Genomic DNA, 18,556 nt, shown 5'->3' with positions numbered 1-18,556 from the left:
TGGATTAATAATGGATAGGTGACATAATTGACGCCTCTCCATTATTAACCTGGCTTAATGTCACCTTACAATAGCAAGGTGGCATTAACCCTTCATTACCCCATATCCCACCGCTACATGGGAGTGGGAAGAGAGTGGCCAAGTGCCAGAATAGGCGCATCTTCCAGATGTGCCTTTTCTGGGGTGGCTGGGGGCAGATGTTTGTAGCCAGGGGGGGGCCAATAACCATGGACCCTCTCCTGGCTATTAATATCTGCCCTCAGTCACTGGCTTTACCATTCTGGTGGAGAAAATTGCGCGGGAGCCCAAGCCAATTTTTTCCGCCATTTAACCCTTTATTTTAGCAGCTACAGCAACCAAATTTTGCACATACACACTACTAACATTAGTAGTGTGGAATATGCAAAAAAAAGGGGGATATGAGATGGTTTACTGTATGTAAACCATGTCTCATATCATGTCGGGTTTGGGAAGGAGAAATGAAAAGCCGGCAATTGAATTACCGGCTTTTCACTAACACCGCTGCGTATTTCTCGCAAGTCACACTGCTGGTCCGTGTGGAATCCGTATTTTTCTCGCCCCCATAGACTTTCATTGGCGTATTATTTGCGCAAAACACTGACAAACGCAGCACACTGCGATTTTCTACGGCCGTACAAGACCGTATATTACGGATGCGTAATATACGGCTGATAGGAGCTGGGCCATTGAGAATAATTGTGCCGTTTGTTTGGCGAGTTTTACGGACGTATTTTCTGCGCTCTTACGTCCGTAAAACTCGCTAGTGTGACTCCAGCCTTAGAGAAGATTAAAATCACATCTTGAAAGAAGGATCGGGTGCATGCTGTTTTCTTGTTACTTTTCCCGATATAATACATGTTCTTTATGAGTGCACCACCCAGAAGAGATCTGACTAGGCTATTTCTGAGGATTTGGGTTGAAATGACACACAGAAAAAAAGTGACTTGGTGCCTGGAATAACCCTCCTTTTTTAAATAAGTTATTTCAGTATAGTGTGGTTGTATTTATGCATTTTGTGGCGACATTATTTATTTCAGTATAGTGTGGTTGTATTCATGCATTTTGTGGCGGCATTATTTAAGTATAGTGTGATTGTATTTATGTATTTTGTGGCGGCATTATTTCAGAATAGTGTGGTTGTATTTATGCATTTTGTGGCAGCATTATTTCAGTATAGTGTGGTTGTATTTATGCATTTTGTGGCGACATTATTTCAGTATAGTGTGGTTGTATTTATGCATTTTGTGGCGACATTATTTCAGTATAGTGAGGTTGTATTTATGCATTTTGTGGCGACATTATTTCAGTATAGTGTGGTTGTATTTATGGATTTTGTGGCGACATTATTTCAGTATAGTGTGGTTGTATTTATGCATTTTGTGGCGGCATTATTTCAGTATAGTGTGGTTGTATTTATGCATTTTGTGGCAACATTATTTCAGTATAGTGTGATTGTATTTATGCATTTTGTGGCGACATTATTTCAGTATAGTGTGGTTGTATTTATGCATTTTGTGGCGACATTATTTCAGTATAGTGTGGTTGTATTTATGCATTTTGTGGCGACATTATTTCAGTATAGTGTGATTGTATTTATGCATTTTGTGGCGGCATTATTTCAGTATAGTGTGGTTGTATTTATGCATTTTGTGGCGGCATTATTTCAGTATAGTGTGGTTGTATTTATGTATTTTGTGGCGGCATTATTTCAGTATAGTGTGGTTGTATTTATGCATTTTGTGGCGGCATTATTTCAGTATAGTGTGGTTGTATTTATGCATTTTGTGGCGGCATTATTTCAGTATAGTGTGGTTGTATTATTTATGCACTATATGTTATTATGCTTGACCATGGAAAAATACATTTTATGGATATGAACTCTGTCACAAATTGCACCTAAATACAAAAACTAAAAAAAGTACAATACATGTATGCAATAGTGAAAAGGTGACCCATCGTCAGATCTTTGTGGAAGGAGCTCCGCATTTTATGATGCCTCGTTACGTAGGAGAACATTAGGGGATATATTATTAGCAGCGCAGACGGCTATTTTGTGACATGGAATTGAGCTTTCTAACTTTCAGGTATAATCGGGGGATTAGCTGGATTATTGCTGCTTTTACTGCGCGAGGACTTCAGCCCTATATACAGTGAGCTCGACCATCCCTCCTTTCCCCATAAACATCAGCCTCTTCCTGCTCCTACAGAGCCGTCCCCTCCTCGTTATATCCTGAGTATTTTCCCCTGTGCTGCAGCCTGTGGCCTCTCGCCATGGCCCTGTGGTCTCTGATCTCAGGGGCCCTTCTGCTGCTGCTGGGCCTGGCTGTGGTCTTCTTCCTACTTTACTGTGCTTACATCCAGTACATCCACATGAAGTACGACCACATCCCTGGACCCCCCAGAGACAGGTGAGGGCACAAGCTTTCCTGTACATCCTGTAAAAGCGAATAACCTAGGGCTCTTTCTTCTCCATTACTTTGTAGTGTAGGGAACCCCACTGAGCACGAGATCCGGGTAGAAGTGAGCATGTGCGACCACTGCTCTTTGGGGGACGCACATGCTCAGTACCTCTTTATTCACACAGGGGATCTTTGAGACCCCTGTGCTGGAGATCAGTGAGGGTCTCCGTACCCAGCAATTATACATTTATTATCTACCCTGTAGGTAATTTTAATGATTTTTTTTTTTCTTGCAGTTTTCTTCTGGGTAGTTTACCCACTCTGATGAGATCAATGAAGGATGATAGCCTGGTGCATGAACTGTTCCTGCGCTGGTGAGTCCGGTCCCTTATTGTGGATGGCATATTAACCCTTTTATCACATTACTACAATCCATGCATCTGTCCTGATAGTTTGCTACAATGTGTCAGTGCAGGCAGGTTGTTTTGCTGGGGATGGTGTAAAATCGAGGAATATTAGAGGTTGGTCTGTACAGATTTTTACTCTGGATGAAAACAATTCTTTTTTTGTTCACTGCCAGGAAGCAGAGATCTTGTAAATGCCAGCACAAATTATGTTGGGAAGTTTAAAAAAGTTTTATTATACAATGCTTAACCCCGTCCGGGCACCACGGTAAGTCAGAAGTAGTCGCATGGAGCGGGCGCATTAGCTGAAGCCGTGATTGGAGCTACCTGTGATCAAAACAGTTTAACTCTTTAGATGCAGCCAGTAATAGGAAACGCGGCTGAGTGGCCAGTCAGGGAGAGTTCGATTACAGGACCATGCAGAACTATTTAGACATATTGTACCAGTGATCGAAGGATCGCAGATTTGAGTCCCATGATAAAAAAAACCTTTTTACATAAAAAAAAAATTTAAATCACAAACTATAAAAGTGTAAATTTTTCACCTTTTCCTACTTGTCAAGTAGAAAAAAATAGAAAAATATTAACAGATATGTACTGTAATTTGGTTCCCCCAAAATGGTACTAATAAGAAATGCAGGTCCCCGTTACAGAACACAACTAATCTGATTATACAAGTATTTCAAAATTATTTTTTAAATGTCTATATATATATATTTTTAAAGGTAGACTAACCAAAGAAAACCATCACTATTAGGTCTCGTTCACACAGTCAGTAGTTGGTCAGTATTTTACATCAGTATTTGTAGCCAAAACCAGGAGTGGAACAATCAGGGGAAAAGTAATAGAAACTTGTTATCACTTCTGTATTATCACCCACTCCTGGTTACACATACTGACCGAATACTGAAGGTGTGAATGTGGCCTTGTATAAATAAAACATGGATGGATATACATTAAAAACACCAAAAAAGGCCATGATCCTGGACAATCCTTGAAGGGTAGTACAGTACTCCATCTTTTTAGCTCCCTAGAAATATTCGGCACTTTTCTTTGATCTGTTGGGAATGTGGAGTGTACGTTGCCCTATTTTTGTCACATTTTAGTTGTCTTTATTTTGTGTAGCTACATTTAGGCTATGTTCACACGTTGCGTTTTGCTGGGTTTTTAATGCAAATTTTAAGCTGCATTTTACAGTACCAGCAAAGTCTATGAGATTTCAGACATCTCCTGCACACACGTCTCTGGTACGTGTGGTGATAGTTTTCACACGTAGCGGAGACACGTACACCCATTCAAATGAATGGGTCTGTGCACATGTCAGTGTGTTTCCACGGACCGCGTGTCCATGCTGGTAAGTGTGGCAATGGATACTAGCCCCCCAGCCTAAAAACAGCAGCCCGCAGGTGCCCAGAAAAGGAGCATCTATTAGATGTGCCAATTCTGGCGCTTTGCACGGTTCTTCCCACTTGCCCTGTAGCGGTGGCAAGTGGGGTTACTATTTGTGGGGTTGATGTCACCTTTGTTATTATCGAGGGCTTTGGGGAATTAGGCGAGGTCGTAAGTATGGTTTAATTTAGAATATTAAAGGAGTCTGTGTCATTTTTTCAAATGAAGGATTTTATTCTGGCTGTGTCTTTATTTAACATATAGCTATAGGATTAGTAACGGAGGTGTCTTATAGACGCCTCTCCATTACTAAGCCGTGGGCTTGATGTCACCTGACAAATTACAAAGGTGACAGCAACCTTTTTCAAATATTAACACCACTTGCCACCACTACAGATGCACCTTTTCTGGGCAGCTGCGGGCTGGTCATGGTCATGATTAAGGGAGCTTAGTCTCCAGAAACGCATTGAGATTCTTACCCATATGGTTCGTGCTGAAGTCTGTATCCTCTATGCTTAAAAGTTTGTGAATAAAGAAAATTCTTTTTTACGGATTCGGTGAAGCTGGACATTCTCTTCTCTTTTGGACTTTATACGCCTGGACACAGCGGGGCCGTGCTCCCGAGGTTTGGTTTCTGCATCATGGGTGAGCTGGCTGATATTTCTTCTTACTAAACTTTATCAACACACACAGGAGACAAACGTACCTGATAAAAACGCAGCAAAACCTGTTTTTTGTAAGCTGCTTCTTTATTGCCAGGAGAGCAGATTTTGCCTCCAGAAAAAAACGCAGCAAAAACGCAACATGTGAACATAGCCTTACTATGACCAGTACAGTTTGTTTCTGGTCACTAGGTTTATCGTTGCCGCTATCCATGTGCTTGTTCTCTTATCATTATATATTCTCCGCTAGGAGGCGATTATTGATTCATTTTTCTATCATATTTTTGTTGCATATTTTCCTTTTTGCTACAGGAAATTATTATTGTTAGTATCTATTTAGGGTCTACAGAGGTTCCTAAGGTCGGACCACTCTGAGCGGGCACCTTTTCTCCTGTTGCCTGTTGGGTGCTCACCTCTGTGGACAGGTAGGGCCATTATTTTTTCATAAAAATTGTCAGCCAATTTCCCTTATATTACTTTTTCCTCTATTAACTTTCCAATGCTATATTTTTTTTCTGGTGTTTTTAATATCTATCCAATAAAAGTATTTGATACTTTCATTCATATAACAGGGATTTTTTTCTTTGGTTACTGTGTTTTTTTTACATTTTCGATCCATGGACGGATTATGTTTTGTTAGCTTTTTTTGAAAGTAATAAGAATAGAATAACATAATATGTCATTTGGATGCCATTAAAAAACAAAACCCCAAATTATGGTGGGATTGTTTTGTTTTTTTTCCCATTACACCTCAATTTATTATTTTTTATTATATATTATGCAGTAGATTATTTTGATCCATTAAAAGATACAACACATTTTTTCATTAAAAAAACCCCAAATAAAAACAAGCCCCCCCAATACAGCTATGTGATCACTGACTGTTCTGGGAATATTTAAGTCCTGCCCCTGTCCACAAACCCATCCCCCGAGGAGCAGAGATGGCAATTCTGAGAGTCAGTGGAAATATAGGTTATATGTCCACTAGGGTATTGAGCCAATTAATGGTTTATCATTGTACTTACTTGCCAGGGCTCAGAGATATGGCGCCGTCGTTCGGATAAATGCCTTGCACAATGTGATGATTCTTCTGACTAGTCCTAATGGAGTAAAGGTACTGGACGAACAATGATGGGTCAATAAAGGGGTTGCCCAGGAATAAAATAACAAAACATGTCTGCTTTCCTCCATAAACAGCGCCACCCCTTTTTTTTATTATAATGGTACGCAGGAAATTCTGATGTCACCAAAATACACAAAGGACAACACCTATCGGCGGGCGTTCAGCCTCTTCGGTGTAAGGTTGGTGAACTAGTATTTCCTATGGACGATGGATGGCGCCATCTTGTGATGAAGCTCCCTTATGAAATTTCCGCTTTGTTTTATCCCTTTTCTCTCCAGGTTTCTGGGGTCCGGATTGCTGACTGATTGCGACTATGACCACTGGCACAAGCAGAGGAGAATCATGGACCCCGCGTTCAGCAGAACGTAGGTTAACAGTATCCTCAGGGAAACAGGCAGTCCAGTGTAAAAAAAGAGGACTATTTGTCGGAGGCGATATATGATTAATCTGGTGTCGGATGTTTCTGGATTATCAGGCAATGTGCTGTAACCATGCCGGATAACCAGATGCAATATGGAGGGAAGCATACAGGGGGCGCTGTACAATCAGACCTCTAGATGAAAATCGGCCATATTAATGTCGATCTTCCCTAGTTACATTATAGTCGCCTTCCATCTTCCAAATCTGCAGATACTTGATGGGACTGATGGGGACCTTTAATGAGGAGGCGGAGGAGCTGATGGAGAGATTGTCAGAAAAGGCGGACGGCAAATGTGAGATCTCCATCCACGAGGTGATGAGCAAAGTGACGCTGGATGTCATCGCAAAGGTAAATCCTGCCGGGCATCACATGGGCCAAACAGTGAGAAGAGACTGGGCCGGTGCTGGTCCTGCTGGGGCACCATACTGAGGAGGATCTGTAGGTTGGGGAGACCCGAGGGCTAAATGTTGGGGTCATAGCCCCGGTATAACTGTCTTATGAACTGCAGGTGGCATTTGGGATGGACCTAAAGTCTCTGCAGGATGATCAGACGCCGTTCCCATGAGCAATCTCACTGATCATGAAGGGAGTGGCGGCGACACGAAACCCACTGGCACAGGTTGGTATCAGCACGAACAGCAGGGACTATTGATCGCTATCATACCGCCTGTCAGTGTATCTAATCGGTGGCGTAAAGGTACCTTCACACTGAACAACTTAACGATATCGCTAGCGATCCGTGATGTTGCAGCGTCCTGGATAGCGATATCGTTGTGTTTGACACGCAGCAGCGATCAGGATCCTGCTGTGACATCGTTGGTCGGAGCTAGAAGGCCAGAACTTTATTTCGTCGCTGGATCTCCCGCTGACATCGCTGAGTCGGCGTGTGTGACGCTGATTCAGCGATGTCTTCACTGGTAACCAGGGTAAACATCGGGTTACTAAGCGCAGGGCTTACATACTTACATTGCGGTGTCTGTCGGGTCCCCCGGCGTTCTGCTTCCCTGCACTGTGTCAGCGCCGGCCAGCCATAAAGCAAAGCACAGCGGTGACTTCACCGCTCTGCTTTACGGCCGGCGCTTACAGTGCAGGGAAGCAGAACGCAGGGGGGACCCGACAGACACCGCAATGTAAGTATGTAGTGTTTTTTTTTTTTTACATTTACACTGGTAACCAGGGTAAACATCGGGTTACTAAGCGTGGCCCTGCGCTTAGTAACCCGATATTTACCCTGGTTACCCGGGGACTTCGGCATCGCTGGTCGCTGGAGAGCTGTCTGTGTGACAGCTCTCCAGCGACCACACAACGACGAAACAGCGACGCTGCAGCGATCAGCATCGTTGTCTAGATCGCTGCAGCGTCGCTAAATGTGACGGTACCTTAACTTGAAGCTCATGGGCCCTGATGCGAAAGCGCCAACGGGGCCCCCAAATATTGTAAATCTTTAATAGCAGTAGTCTTTTTCTATAAGCCAAAGGGACTTTTAGGGCCCCCCAGGCTTCAGGGCCCGTGTGTGATTGCAACCCCTGCACCTGTTGTAGTTACACCCCTGTATCTAATCCTGTCACTTGTGACACTGTCTACTGAGCCTCTTAGGGTCCCTTTCCACTTGCGAGGAAAACGGACGCGTGCAATCCGATAAAAAATCGGATTGCACTCGGACCAATGTTAGTTAATAGGTGTCTTTTGATTTGCGATTTTTTTCTCAGCCGAAATCGGACTGAGAAAAATCTGGATCGGCTGAGAAAAAAATCGCAGCCTGCTGCGTATTGCTGCGATTCTCGGACGAGACTCGCCAATGCAAGTCAATGGGTGCGAGAAAAAAATCGCACAGCACTCGCACCATGCGAGTTCTGTCCGATTTTTACGCACCGGTGTCCTTTGAAAAGCCGGTAATTCAGCGCGGTGTAGAGTAAAATCACACTGACAGGTTAGAATAGAGTAGATATATACACATAGAATGTGTCTATATACATATATATATGTCAGTGAGACACCTATATATGTATATTTATATTTAATGCAGCGCTAGAGAGCATTAAAGCCGCTAATTCAATTGCCGGCTTCTCATTTCTCCTGCACAAACCCGACAGGATATGAGACATGGTTTACATACAGTAAACCATCTCATATCCCCTTTTTTTTGCATATTCCACACTACTAATGTTAGTAGTGTGTATGTGCAAAATTTCAGCGCTGTAGCTGCTGAAATAAAGGGTTAAATGGCGGAAAAAATTGGCGTGGGCTCCCGCGCAATTTTCTCCGCCAGAGCGGTAAAGCCAGTGACTGAGGGCAGATATTAATAACCAGGAGAGGGTCCATGGTTATTGGCCCCCCCGTGGCTAAAAACATCTGCCCCCAGCCACCCCAGAAAAGGCACATCTGGAAGATGCGCCTATTCTGGCACTTGGCCACTCTCTTCCCACTCCCTGTAGCGGTGGGATATGGGGTAATGAAGGGTTAATGCCACATTGCTATTGTAAGGTGACATTAAGCCAGATTAATAATGGAGAGGCGTCAATTATGACACCTATCCATTATTAATCCAATTGTAGGAAAGGGTTAAAAAACACACACACATGATTTAAAAGTAGTTTAATGAAATAAACACAGCGGTTGTTGTAATAATTTATTGTTCTCTCAATCCATCAGGAAACCCTCGCTTGGCAAAATAATAACCGCACAAGATACATACCTTCTGATGTCCGATCATGTCCCACGAGGTAATCCATCTGAAGGGGTTAACTAATATTACAGGCACGAGCTGCGATAAACCACTCACTGGTGCCTGTAATCCCCGGGTGCTGAAAGGAAAGCAGGATCTGTACTTACATTGAGTCGCGGTGAGGCGCCCTCTGGTGGATGTTCTCATAAACTGCAGCCTGGGAACTTTTTCCCCACGCTCCAGGTCATATGAGGACATCCACCAGGGGGCGCATCACCGCGACTGAAGGAAATGTAGGTCAATGACCTACATTTCATTCATTCGCCGGGGATTACAGGCACGGAGCACAGCTGCATTTAGCAGGGCTCCTGCCTGTAATATTAGTTAACCCCTTCAGATGGATTACATCGTGGGACGTGATCTGACATCTGAGGGTATGTATCTTGTGCGTTTATTATGTTGCCAAGCGAGGGTGTTCCTGATGGATTGAGAGAGCAATAAATTATTACAACAACCGCTGTCTTTATTTCATTAAACTACTTTGTAATCACGTGTGTGTGTTTTTTAACCCTTTCCTACAATTGGATTAATAATGGATAGGTGTCATAATTGACGCCTCTCCATTATTAATCTGGCTTAATGTCACCTTACAATAGCAAGGTGGCATTAACCCTTCATTACCCCATATCCCACCGCTACAGGGAGTGGGAAGAGAGTGGCCAAGTGCCAGAATAGGCGCATCTTCCAGATGTGCCTTTTCTGGGGTGGCTGGGGGCAGATGTTTTTAGCCATGGGGGGGCCAATAACCATGGACCCTCTCCTGGCTATTAATATCTGCCCTCAGTCACTGGCTTTACCGCTCTGGCGGAGAAAATTGCGCGGGAGCCCACGCCAATTTTTTCCGCGAGTTAACCCTTAAATTTAATAGCTACAGCACCCAAATTTTGCACGTACACACTACTAACATTAGTAGTGTGGAATATGCAAAAAAAAGGGGATATGAGATGGTTTACTGTATGTAATCATGTCTCATATCATGTCGGGTTTGTGAAGGAGAAATTAAAAGCCGGCAATTGAATTAGCGGCTTTTATGCTATCTAGCGCTGCATTAAATATAAATATACATATATAGGTGTCTCACTGACATATATATATGTATATATACCTATTCTATGTGTATATATCTACTCTATTCTAACCTGTCAGTGTGATTTTACTGTACACCGCGCTGAATTGCCGGCTTTTCAAAGGACACCGGTGCATACAAATCGGACAGTAATACGGATGTCATACGGATGATGCGATTATAAAAAACGGATGATGCGATTAAAAATCGCATTGTACTCGCATGACACTCGCATGAAAATCGCATACGTTCCATCCGTTTTTTCGGTCCAGATTACGGACCGTTTTTTATCTCGCAAGTGGAAAGGGACCCTTAGGAGGATATCTGTTTGTGCAGGTAACTATCAGTGTGCAGAATTATTAGGCAACTTAATAAAAACCAAATATATTCCCATCTCACTTGTTTATTTTCACCAGGTAAACCAATATAACTGCACAAAATTTAGAACTAAACATTTCTGACATGCAAAAACAAAACCCCCCAAAATTAGTGTAAAAATTAGTGTATAAATTTCTTTATGATTACACTCAACAGCGTTCCATCCATAGATTGTCAGTTGCTTGATCTGTTTACGACCAACATTGCGTGCAGCAGCCACCACAGCCTCCCAGACACTGTTCCGAGAGGTGGACTGTTTTCCCTCCCTGTAGATCTTACATTTTATGAAGGACCACAGGTTCTCTATGGGGTTCAGATCAGGTGAACAAGGGGGCCAATGTCATTATTTGTTCTTCTTTGAGACCTTTACTAGCCAGCCACGCTGTGGAGTAGTTGGAGGCATGTGATGGAGCATTGTCCTGCATAAAAATCATGTTTTTCTTGAACGATACCGACTGCTTGAAGAAGTTGTCTTCCAGAAACTGGCAGTCAGTCTGGGAGTTGAGCTTCACTCCATCGTCAACCCGAAAAGGTCCCATAAGTTCATCTTTGATGATACCAGCACATACCAGTACCCCACCTCCACCTTGCTGACGTCTGAGTCGGAGGGGAGCTCTCTGCCCTTTTCTGATCCAGCCTCTGGCCCATCCATGTGAAAAGTCAGTCTTAAGATATTTCTTGGCCCAGTCTTGACGTTTTATCCTATGTTTCTTGTTCAGAGGTAGTCGTATTTCAGCCTTCCTTACCTTGGCCATGTCCCTGAGTATTGCACACCTTGTGCTTTTTGTTACTCCAGTATCGTTGCAGCTCTGAAATATGGCAAAACTGATGGTAAATGGCATCTTGGCAGCTTCATGCTTGATTTTCCTCAATTCATGGGCAGTTATTTTGCCCTTTTTTGCCCAACACGCTTCTTGTGACCCTGTTGGCAATTTGCCATGAAACGCTTGATTGTTCGGTGATCACGCTTCAAAAGTTTGGCAATTTCAAGACTGCTGCATCCCTCTGCAAGACATCTCACAATTTTGGACTTTTCAGAGCTCGTCAAATCTCTCTTCTGACTCATTTTGCCAAAGGAAAAGAAGTTGCCTAATAATTAAACACACCTTATATAGGGTTTTGATGTCATTAGACAACACCCCTCCTCATTACAGAGATGCACATCACCTGATTTACTTAATTGGTAGTTGGCTCTAAAGCCTGAACAGCTTGGAGTAGGACAACATGTATAAAAAGTATCATGTGATCAAAATACAACTTGCCTAATAATTTTGCACAGTGTATATATTATATATTTTTTTGTATCTAGTAATATATCTGCATGGTGCTAAGTAGTACTGAGATATCAGCAGACTACTTAGCACCATGCAGCTATATTAGGGAATATCTTATCTATTTATGTGAGTTAAATATCCTGTATAGCACCATTTGTAGCCCAAGGAAGTAAATCATTCATTATTTTTTATTACTTCCTAGGGCGGAAACTAGCCCCTTAAAATGATTTTTTAATTTTTCCTTGTTGTGCACACCTTCTTCACCTTCACTTAATGGGTATTTAGGTTGTTTTATTCCTCTCCAGTTCCATGAGGTTGGATGGTGAACGTTGGTGGACAGCCACTTTCAGGTCTCTCCAGAGATGCTCAGTTGGGTTTAGGTCAGGGCTCTGGCTGGGCCAGTCAAGAAAGGTCACAGTTGTTCTGAAGCCACTCCTTTGTTATTTTAGCTGTGTGCTTAGGGTCATTGTCTTGTTGGAACGTGAACCTTCGGCCAAGTCTGAGGTCCAGAGCACTCTGGAAGAGATTTTCATCCAGGATATCTCTGTACTTGATGTTTCCTTCAATGACAACCAGTCCTTCAATGACAACATAGCATGATGCTGCCACCACTATATTTCACTGTTGGGATTGTATTGGGCAGGTGATGAGCAGTGCCTGGTTTTCTCCACACATACCGCTTACAATTATCACCTAAAAGGTCCATCTTCATCTCATCAGACCAGAGAATCTTATTTCTCACAGTCTGGGAATACTTCGTGTGTTTTTTTAGCAAACTCTATGCAGGCTTTCATATGTCTTGCACTGAGGAGAGGCTTCCGTCAGGCCACTCTGCCATAAAGGCCCAACTGGTGCAGTGATAGTTGACTTTGTGGAACTTTATCCCATCTCCCTACTGCATCTCTGGAGCTCAGCCACAGTGATCTTGGGGTTCTTTACCTCTCTCACCAGGGCTCTTCTCCCACGATTGCTCAGTTTGGCTGGACGGCCAGGTCTAGGAAGACTTCTGGCGGTCCCAAACTTCTTCCATTTAAGGATTATGGAGGCCACTGTGCTCTTAGGAACCTTGAGTACTGCAGAAAATCTATTGCAACCTTGGCCAGATCTGTGCCTTGCCACAATTCTGTCTCTGAGCTCCTTGGCCAGTTCCTTTGACCTTATGATTCTCATTTGGTCTGACATGCACTGTGAGCTGTGAGGTCTTATATAGACAGGTGTGTGCCTTTCCAAATCAAGTCCTATCAGTTTACATTCATGTGAAAAAAATGAACTTTTTTGAATTTACCAAATGGCTGCAATGAAACAAAGTGAAAAATTTAAAGGAGTATGAATACTTTCCATACCCACTGTATGTATCTAATCCTATCCTGTGTAATACTGACTGCTGAGCCAGGTGCCTAATCTTCTCCTGTGTGATACAGTCTGCTGATCTGTGTATCTAATCCTATCCTGCGTGATCTTGTCTGCGGAGCAGTGTATCTGAGCCTATCCTGTGTGATACTGACTGCAGAGGTATGTATCTAATCCTATCCTGTGAGATACTGACTGCTGAGCCGTGTATCTAAGCCTATCCTGTGTGATACTGTCCGCTGAGCTGTGTATCTAATCCTATCCTGTGTGATACTGTCTGCAGAGGTATGTATCTAATCCTATCCTGTGTGATACTGTCTGCTGAGCCGTGTATCTAATCCTATCCTGTGGGATACAATTCTTGAACATGATTGGTGTGTTCACTATTCAGTACACCCCGGGGCGACGAGCTTTCATCAGAGACGTGCGGGAGAGCGTGAGACTGCTGCGCCAAACAGGGAAGAATTGCATAGAGAGGAGACGAAAGGCGATACAAGATGGAGACGACATCCCTGCAGATATACTGTCACAGATACTTACAGGGGCAGGTACCACACCGTAGGAGGAGGGAGTGGGTGATAAGTGGCTGATACAGGAAGAAGACAAAGGGTGTAGAATAAGTGTGGTGTCTTCTGAATCTTTACAGCCACAGAAGATTCATATAACCTGGAAAGTCTGCTGGATAATTTTGTGACTTTCTTCATAGCAGGTCGGTATTTAAGCCATTTCTGGAGGTGTCAAGTTTTCATTGCTATTACCTGACCTCTGCGTGACAACACACTGTTCTGTGCTTCTAGGCCAAGAGACCACAGCAAACCAGCTGGCTTTTGCTGTAATGGAGCTGGCACAGTATCCTGATGTACTGAAAAGGTGAGGCCAAATGTCCACGAAGTCCTGCGTATCAGGTGCTATCCTATCCGCCAGAGCTGCACTCACTATTCTGCTGGTGCCTTCACTGTGTACAAACATTACATTACTGATCCTGTACTGATCCTGAGTTACATCCTGTATTATACTCCAGAGCTGCACTCACTATTCTGCTGGTGCAGTCACTGTGTACATACAGTTAAGTCCATATATATTTGGAGACAACATTTTTCTCATTTTGGTTCTAGACGTTACCACAATGAATTTTAAACAAAACAATTCAGATGCAGTTGAAGTTCAGACTTTCAGCTTTCATTTGAGGGTAACAACATTAAAATTGGATGAAGGGTTTAGGAGTTTCAGCTCCTTAACATGTGCCACCCTGTTTTTAAAGGGACCAAAAGTAATTGAACAGATTCAATAATTTTAAATAAAATGCTAATTTTTAGTACTTGGTTGGTTGAAAACCCTTTGTTCGCATTGACTGCCTGAAGTCTTGAACTCGTGGACCTCACCAGACGCTGTGTTTCCTCCTTTTTGATGCTCTGCCAGGCCTTCACTGCGGTGGTTTTCAGTTGCTGTTTGTTTGTGGCCCGTTTTTGTGTCTGAAGTTTAGTCTTTAACAAGTGAAATGCATGCTCAATTGGGTTGAGATCAGGTGACTGACTTGGCCATTCAAGAATATTCCACTTCTTTGCTTTAATAAACTCCTGGGTTGCTTTGACTTTATGTTTTGGGTCATTGTCCATCTGTAGCATGAAACGACAACCAACCAGTTTGGCTGCATTTGGCTGGATCTGAGCACACAGTATGGCTCTGAATAACTCAGAATTCATTCGGCTGCTTCTGTCCTGTGTCACATCATCAATAAACACTAGTGACCCAGTGCCACTGGCAGCCATGCATGCCCAAGCCATCACACTGCCTCCGCCGGGTTTTACAGATGATGTGGTATGCTTTGGATCATGAGCTGTACCACGCCTTCACCATACTTTTCTCTTTCCATCATTCTGGTAGAGGTTGATCTTGGTTTCATCTGTCCAAAGAATTTTCTTCCAGAACTGTGCTGGCTTTTTTAGATGTTTTTTAACAAAGTCCAGTCTAGCCTTTTTATTCTTGATGCTTATGAGTGGCTTGCACCGTGCAGTGAACCCTCTGTATTTACTTTCATGCAGTCTTCTCTTTATGGTAGATTTGGATATTGATACGCCGACCTCCTGGAGAGTGCTTGGTTGGCTGTTGTGAAGGGGTTTATCTTCACCATGGAGATTATTCTGCGATCATCCACCACTGTTGTCTTCCGTGGGCGCCCAGGTCTTTTTGCATTGATGAGATCACCAGTGCTTTCTTTCTTTCTCAGGATGTACCAAACTGTAGATTTTGCCACTCCTAATATTGTAGCAATTTCTCGGATGGGTTTTTTCTGTTTTCGCAGCTTAAGGATGGCTTGTTTCACCTGCATGGAGAACTCCTTTGACCGCATGTTTACTTCACAGCAAAACCTTCCAAATGCAAGCACCACACCTCAAATCAACTCCAGGCCTTTTATCTGCTAAATTGAGAATGACATAACGAAGGGATTGCCCACACCTGTCCATGAAATAGCCTTGGAGTCAGTTGTCCAATTACTTTTGGTCCCTCTAAAAACAGGGTGGCACATGTTAAGGAGCTGAAACTCCTAAACCCTTCATCCAATTTTAATGTGGATACCCTCAAATGAAAGCTGAAAGTCTGAACTTCAACTGCATCTGAATTGTTTTGTTTAAAATTCATTGTGGTAATGTCTAACCAAAATTAGAAAAATGTTGTGTCTGTCCAAATATATATGGACTTAACTGTACATTACATTACTGATCCTGAGTTACATCCTGTATTATACTCCAGAGCTGCACTTACTATTCTGCTGGTACAGTCACTGTGTGCATACATTACATTACTGATCCTGCGTTACATCCTGTATTATACTCCAGAGCTGCGCTCACTATTCTGCTGGTGCAGTCACTGTGTACATATATTACATTACTGATCATGAGTTACCTCCTGTATTATACTCCAGAGCTGCACTCACTATTCTGCTGGTGCAGTCACTGTGTACATATATTACATTACTGATCCTGAGTTACATCCTGTATTATACTCCAGAGCTGCGCTCACTATTCTGCTGGTGCAGTCACTGTGGACATACATTACTGATCCTGAGTTACATCCTGTATTATACTCCACAGCTGCACTCACTATTCTGCTGGTGCAGTCACTGTGTACATACATTACATTACTGATCCTGAGTTACATCCTGTATTATGCCCCAGAGCTGCACTCACTATTCTGCTGGTGCAGTCACTGTGTACATACATCACTGATCCTGTACTGATCCTGAGTTACATCCTGTATTATACCCAGAGCTGCACTCACTATTCTGCTGGTGCAGTCACTGTGTACATACATTACATTACTGATCCTGAGTTACATCCTGTATTATACTCCAGAGCTGCACTCACTATTCTGCTGGTGCAGTCACTGTGTACATACATTACATTACTGATCCTGAGTTACATCCTGTATTATACTCCAGAGCTGCACTCACTATTCTGCTGGTGCAGTCACTGTGTACATACATTACATTACTGATCCTGAGTTACATCCTGTATTATACCCAGAGCTGCACTCACTATTCTGCTGGTGCAGTCACTGTGTACATACATTACTGATCCTGAGTTACATCCTGTATTATACCCCAGAGCTGCACTCACTATTCTGCTGGTGCAGTCACTGTGTGCATACATTACATTACTGATCCTGAGTTACATCCTGTATTATACCCCAGAGCGGCACTCACGTTCTGCTGCAGTGACATTATGACAGTTTCTACACTTATAACTTCCTTTCTTATAATTAGGGTCCGGGGTGAAATAGACGACGTGTTCGGATCACATAGAGACATTACATATGACGACCTGCACAAGCTGCAGTACCTGTCCCAGGTCAGTGTGAATTGCAGCTTCTATTGAATTAATCATTTCTATTTCTAACCGCTTTCTAATCTCGCCATTAGGTTCTCAAAGAGACCCTCCGATTATATCCCACGGCCCCGGGCACATCACGTCTTCTGGATAAAGAATTAGTGATTGAGGGGCTCCGCATCCCACCTAATGTCTCCTTAGTGGTAAGTGGGTAGACTACTCCACCCATTCTCCTGCCACACATCCATGCACGCTGGTTAGCAGTTATCTTCTGGAACAATAGTATCAGATGATTTTCTGACTCTAGAATTTAATGGCTCCCAAACAGCGGCTGCAAAATGAGTCCCTCCGTCCGACCACGTGTAGTACATATGGTGGGAGGGCCCCCTCGGGTATAGGGGTCCTGTGCGACTTCTACCTCCACATCCCCTGTAGATACACACCTGATACATGATATGATAGACTACTAACTGGCGTTCCCGTTATTGGTCTCTGGTGTCATCCGCTCCACAGTTTAACTCCTATGTCTATGGGAGAATGGAGCAGCATTTTCAGGATCCTCTCAGCTTTGACCCAGATCGATTTGCTCCTGAATCTGAGAGGTGAGTGCACCCTACAATACACATGCTTGACATGTCCTCGTCATTATCCCCGAGTACGGGGGTCTCCAACTACAGTCCCCCGCATATAACAAGACCCGGTATTCATGTATCACATTGCTCCCAGGCCGCACTTCACCTATTTCCCGTTTTCCTTGGGGCCGCGGTCGTGTACAGGACAGGTGTTCTCACAGGTAAGGACACACCTGTATGTGTGAGCCATGTAGTGTGCGTCCAGGCCGCAGACCTGCTGACTGTCTCCCACTACGGCCCAGCAGTCGGCTGGTCACCGCCACTGGTTGCTGGGAAATGAAGGCTAAAGAGGGTTCTTCTTCTAACAGATGGAAGCGAAAGTGGTGATGGCAAAACTTCTGCAAAGATTTGAGTTCCAGTTGACGGACGGGCAAAGCTTTGACATGGTAGACAGCGGGACCCTGCGGCCTAAAGATGGAGTCATGTGCCGGGTGCGGCCACAAAGTACCAAGAATTAAGGAAACCCTGTACTTTATCACACTATTAAAGGATGAGCTGTGTGATAAACAGACAATGGCATTAATAATGGAGTCTGCCTTCTTTTTGTCAAGGGTAATCTATAGCTAGCAGGTAGGATGGATAACAGGAAGTGGGGGCGGAGCTTAGTGTGGCAATATGAAGAGGGCGGGTCTTCGCGCATCTGCATGAGGAGAGGGCGGGGCTTGGCACATCTGCAGAGAGGGCGGGACTTGGCAGGTCTGCAGGAAGCGGGGGTGGGGCTTGGAGCATCTGCATGAAGAAAGGGCAGGGCTTGGCACAGCTGCATGAAGAGACGGCAGGGCTTAGCACATCTGTATGAAGGGCGAGGCTTGAAAAATCTGAATGAAGAGGGCTGGGCTTGGCACATCTGCAGGAAGTGGTGGCGGGGCTGAATGTATCACTTTA

General features: G+C 43.7%; 1 protein-coding gene across 1 annotated transcript; it reads left to right on the top strand.

Moving 5' to 3' along the window:
* Positions 1-2,215: 2,215 nt before the first annotated feature.
* LOC143782274 (cholesterol 24-hydroxylase-like) lies at positions 2,216-18,197 on the top strand. The gene is made up of 14 exons (XM_077269577.1): positions 2,216-2,429; positions 2,717-2,794; positions 5,908-5,989; positions 6,107-6,177; positions 6,277-6,363; positions 6,629-6,767; positions 13,604-13,760; positions 13,859-13,921; positions 14,010-14,082; positions 16,976-17,060; positions 17,132-17,242; positions 17,553-17,641; positions 17,766-17,832; positions 17,980-18,197. The coding sequence occupies exons 1-14, from the start codon at positions 2,293-2,295 to the stop codon at positions 18,127-18,129; spliced, it is 1,389 nt and encodes a 462-aa protein (XP_077125692.1). The 5' UTR covers positions 2,216-2,292; the 3' UTR covers positions 18,130-18,197.
* Positions 18,198-18,556: the final 359 nt, after the last annotated feature.

Source organism: Ranitomeya variabilis, chromosome 1, assembly GCF_051348905.1.
Source record: "Ranitomeya variabilis isolate aRanVar5 chromosome 1, aRanVar5.hap1, whole genome shotgun sequence".
NCBI classification, from domain to species: Eukaryota; Metazoa; Chordata; class Amphibia; order Anura; family Dendrobatidae; genus Ranitomeya; species Ranitomeya variabilis.
Note: the sequence above shows the minus strand (reverse complement) of the source record. Positions and strands in the feature narration are given on the sequence as shown.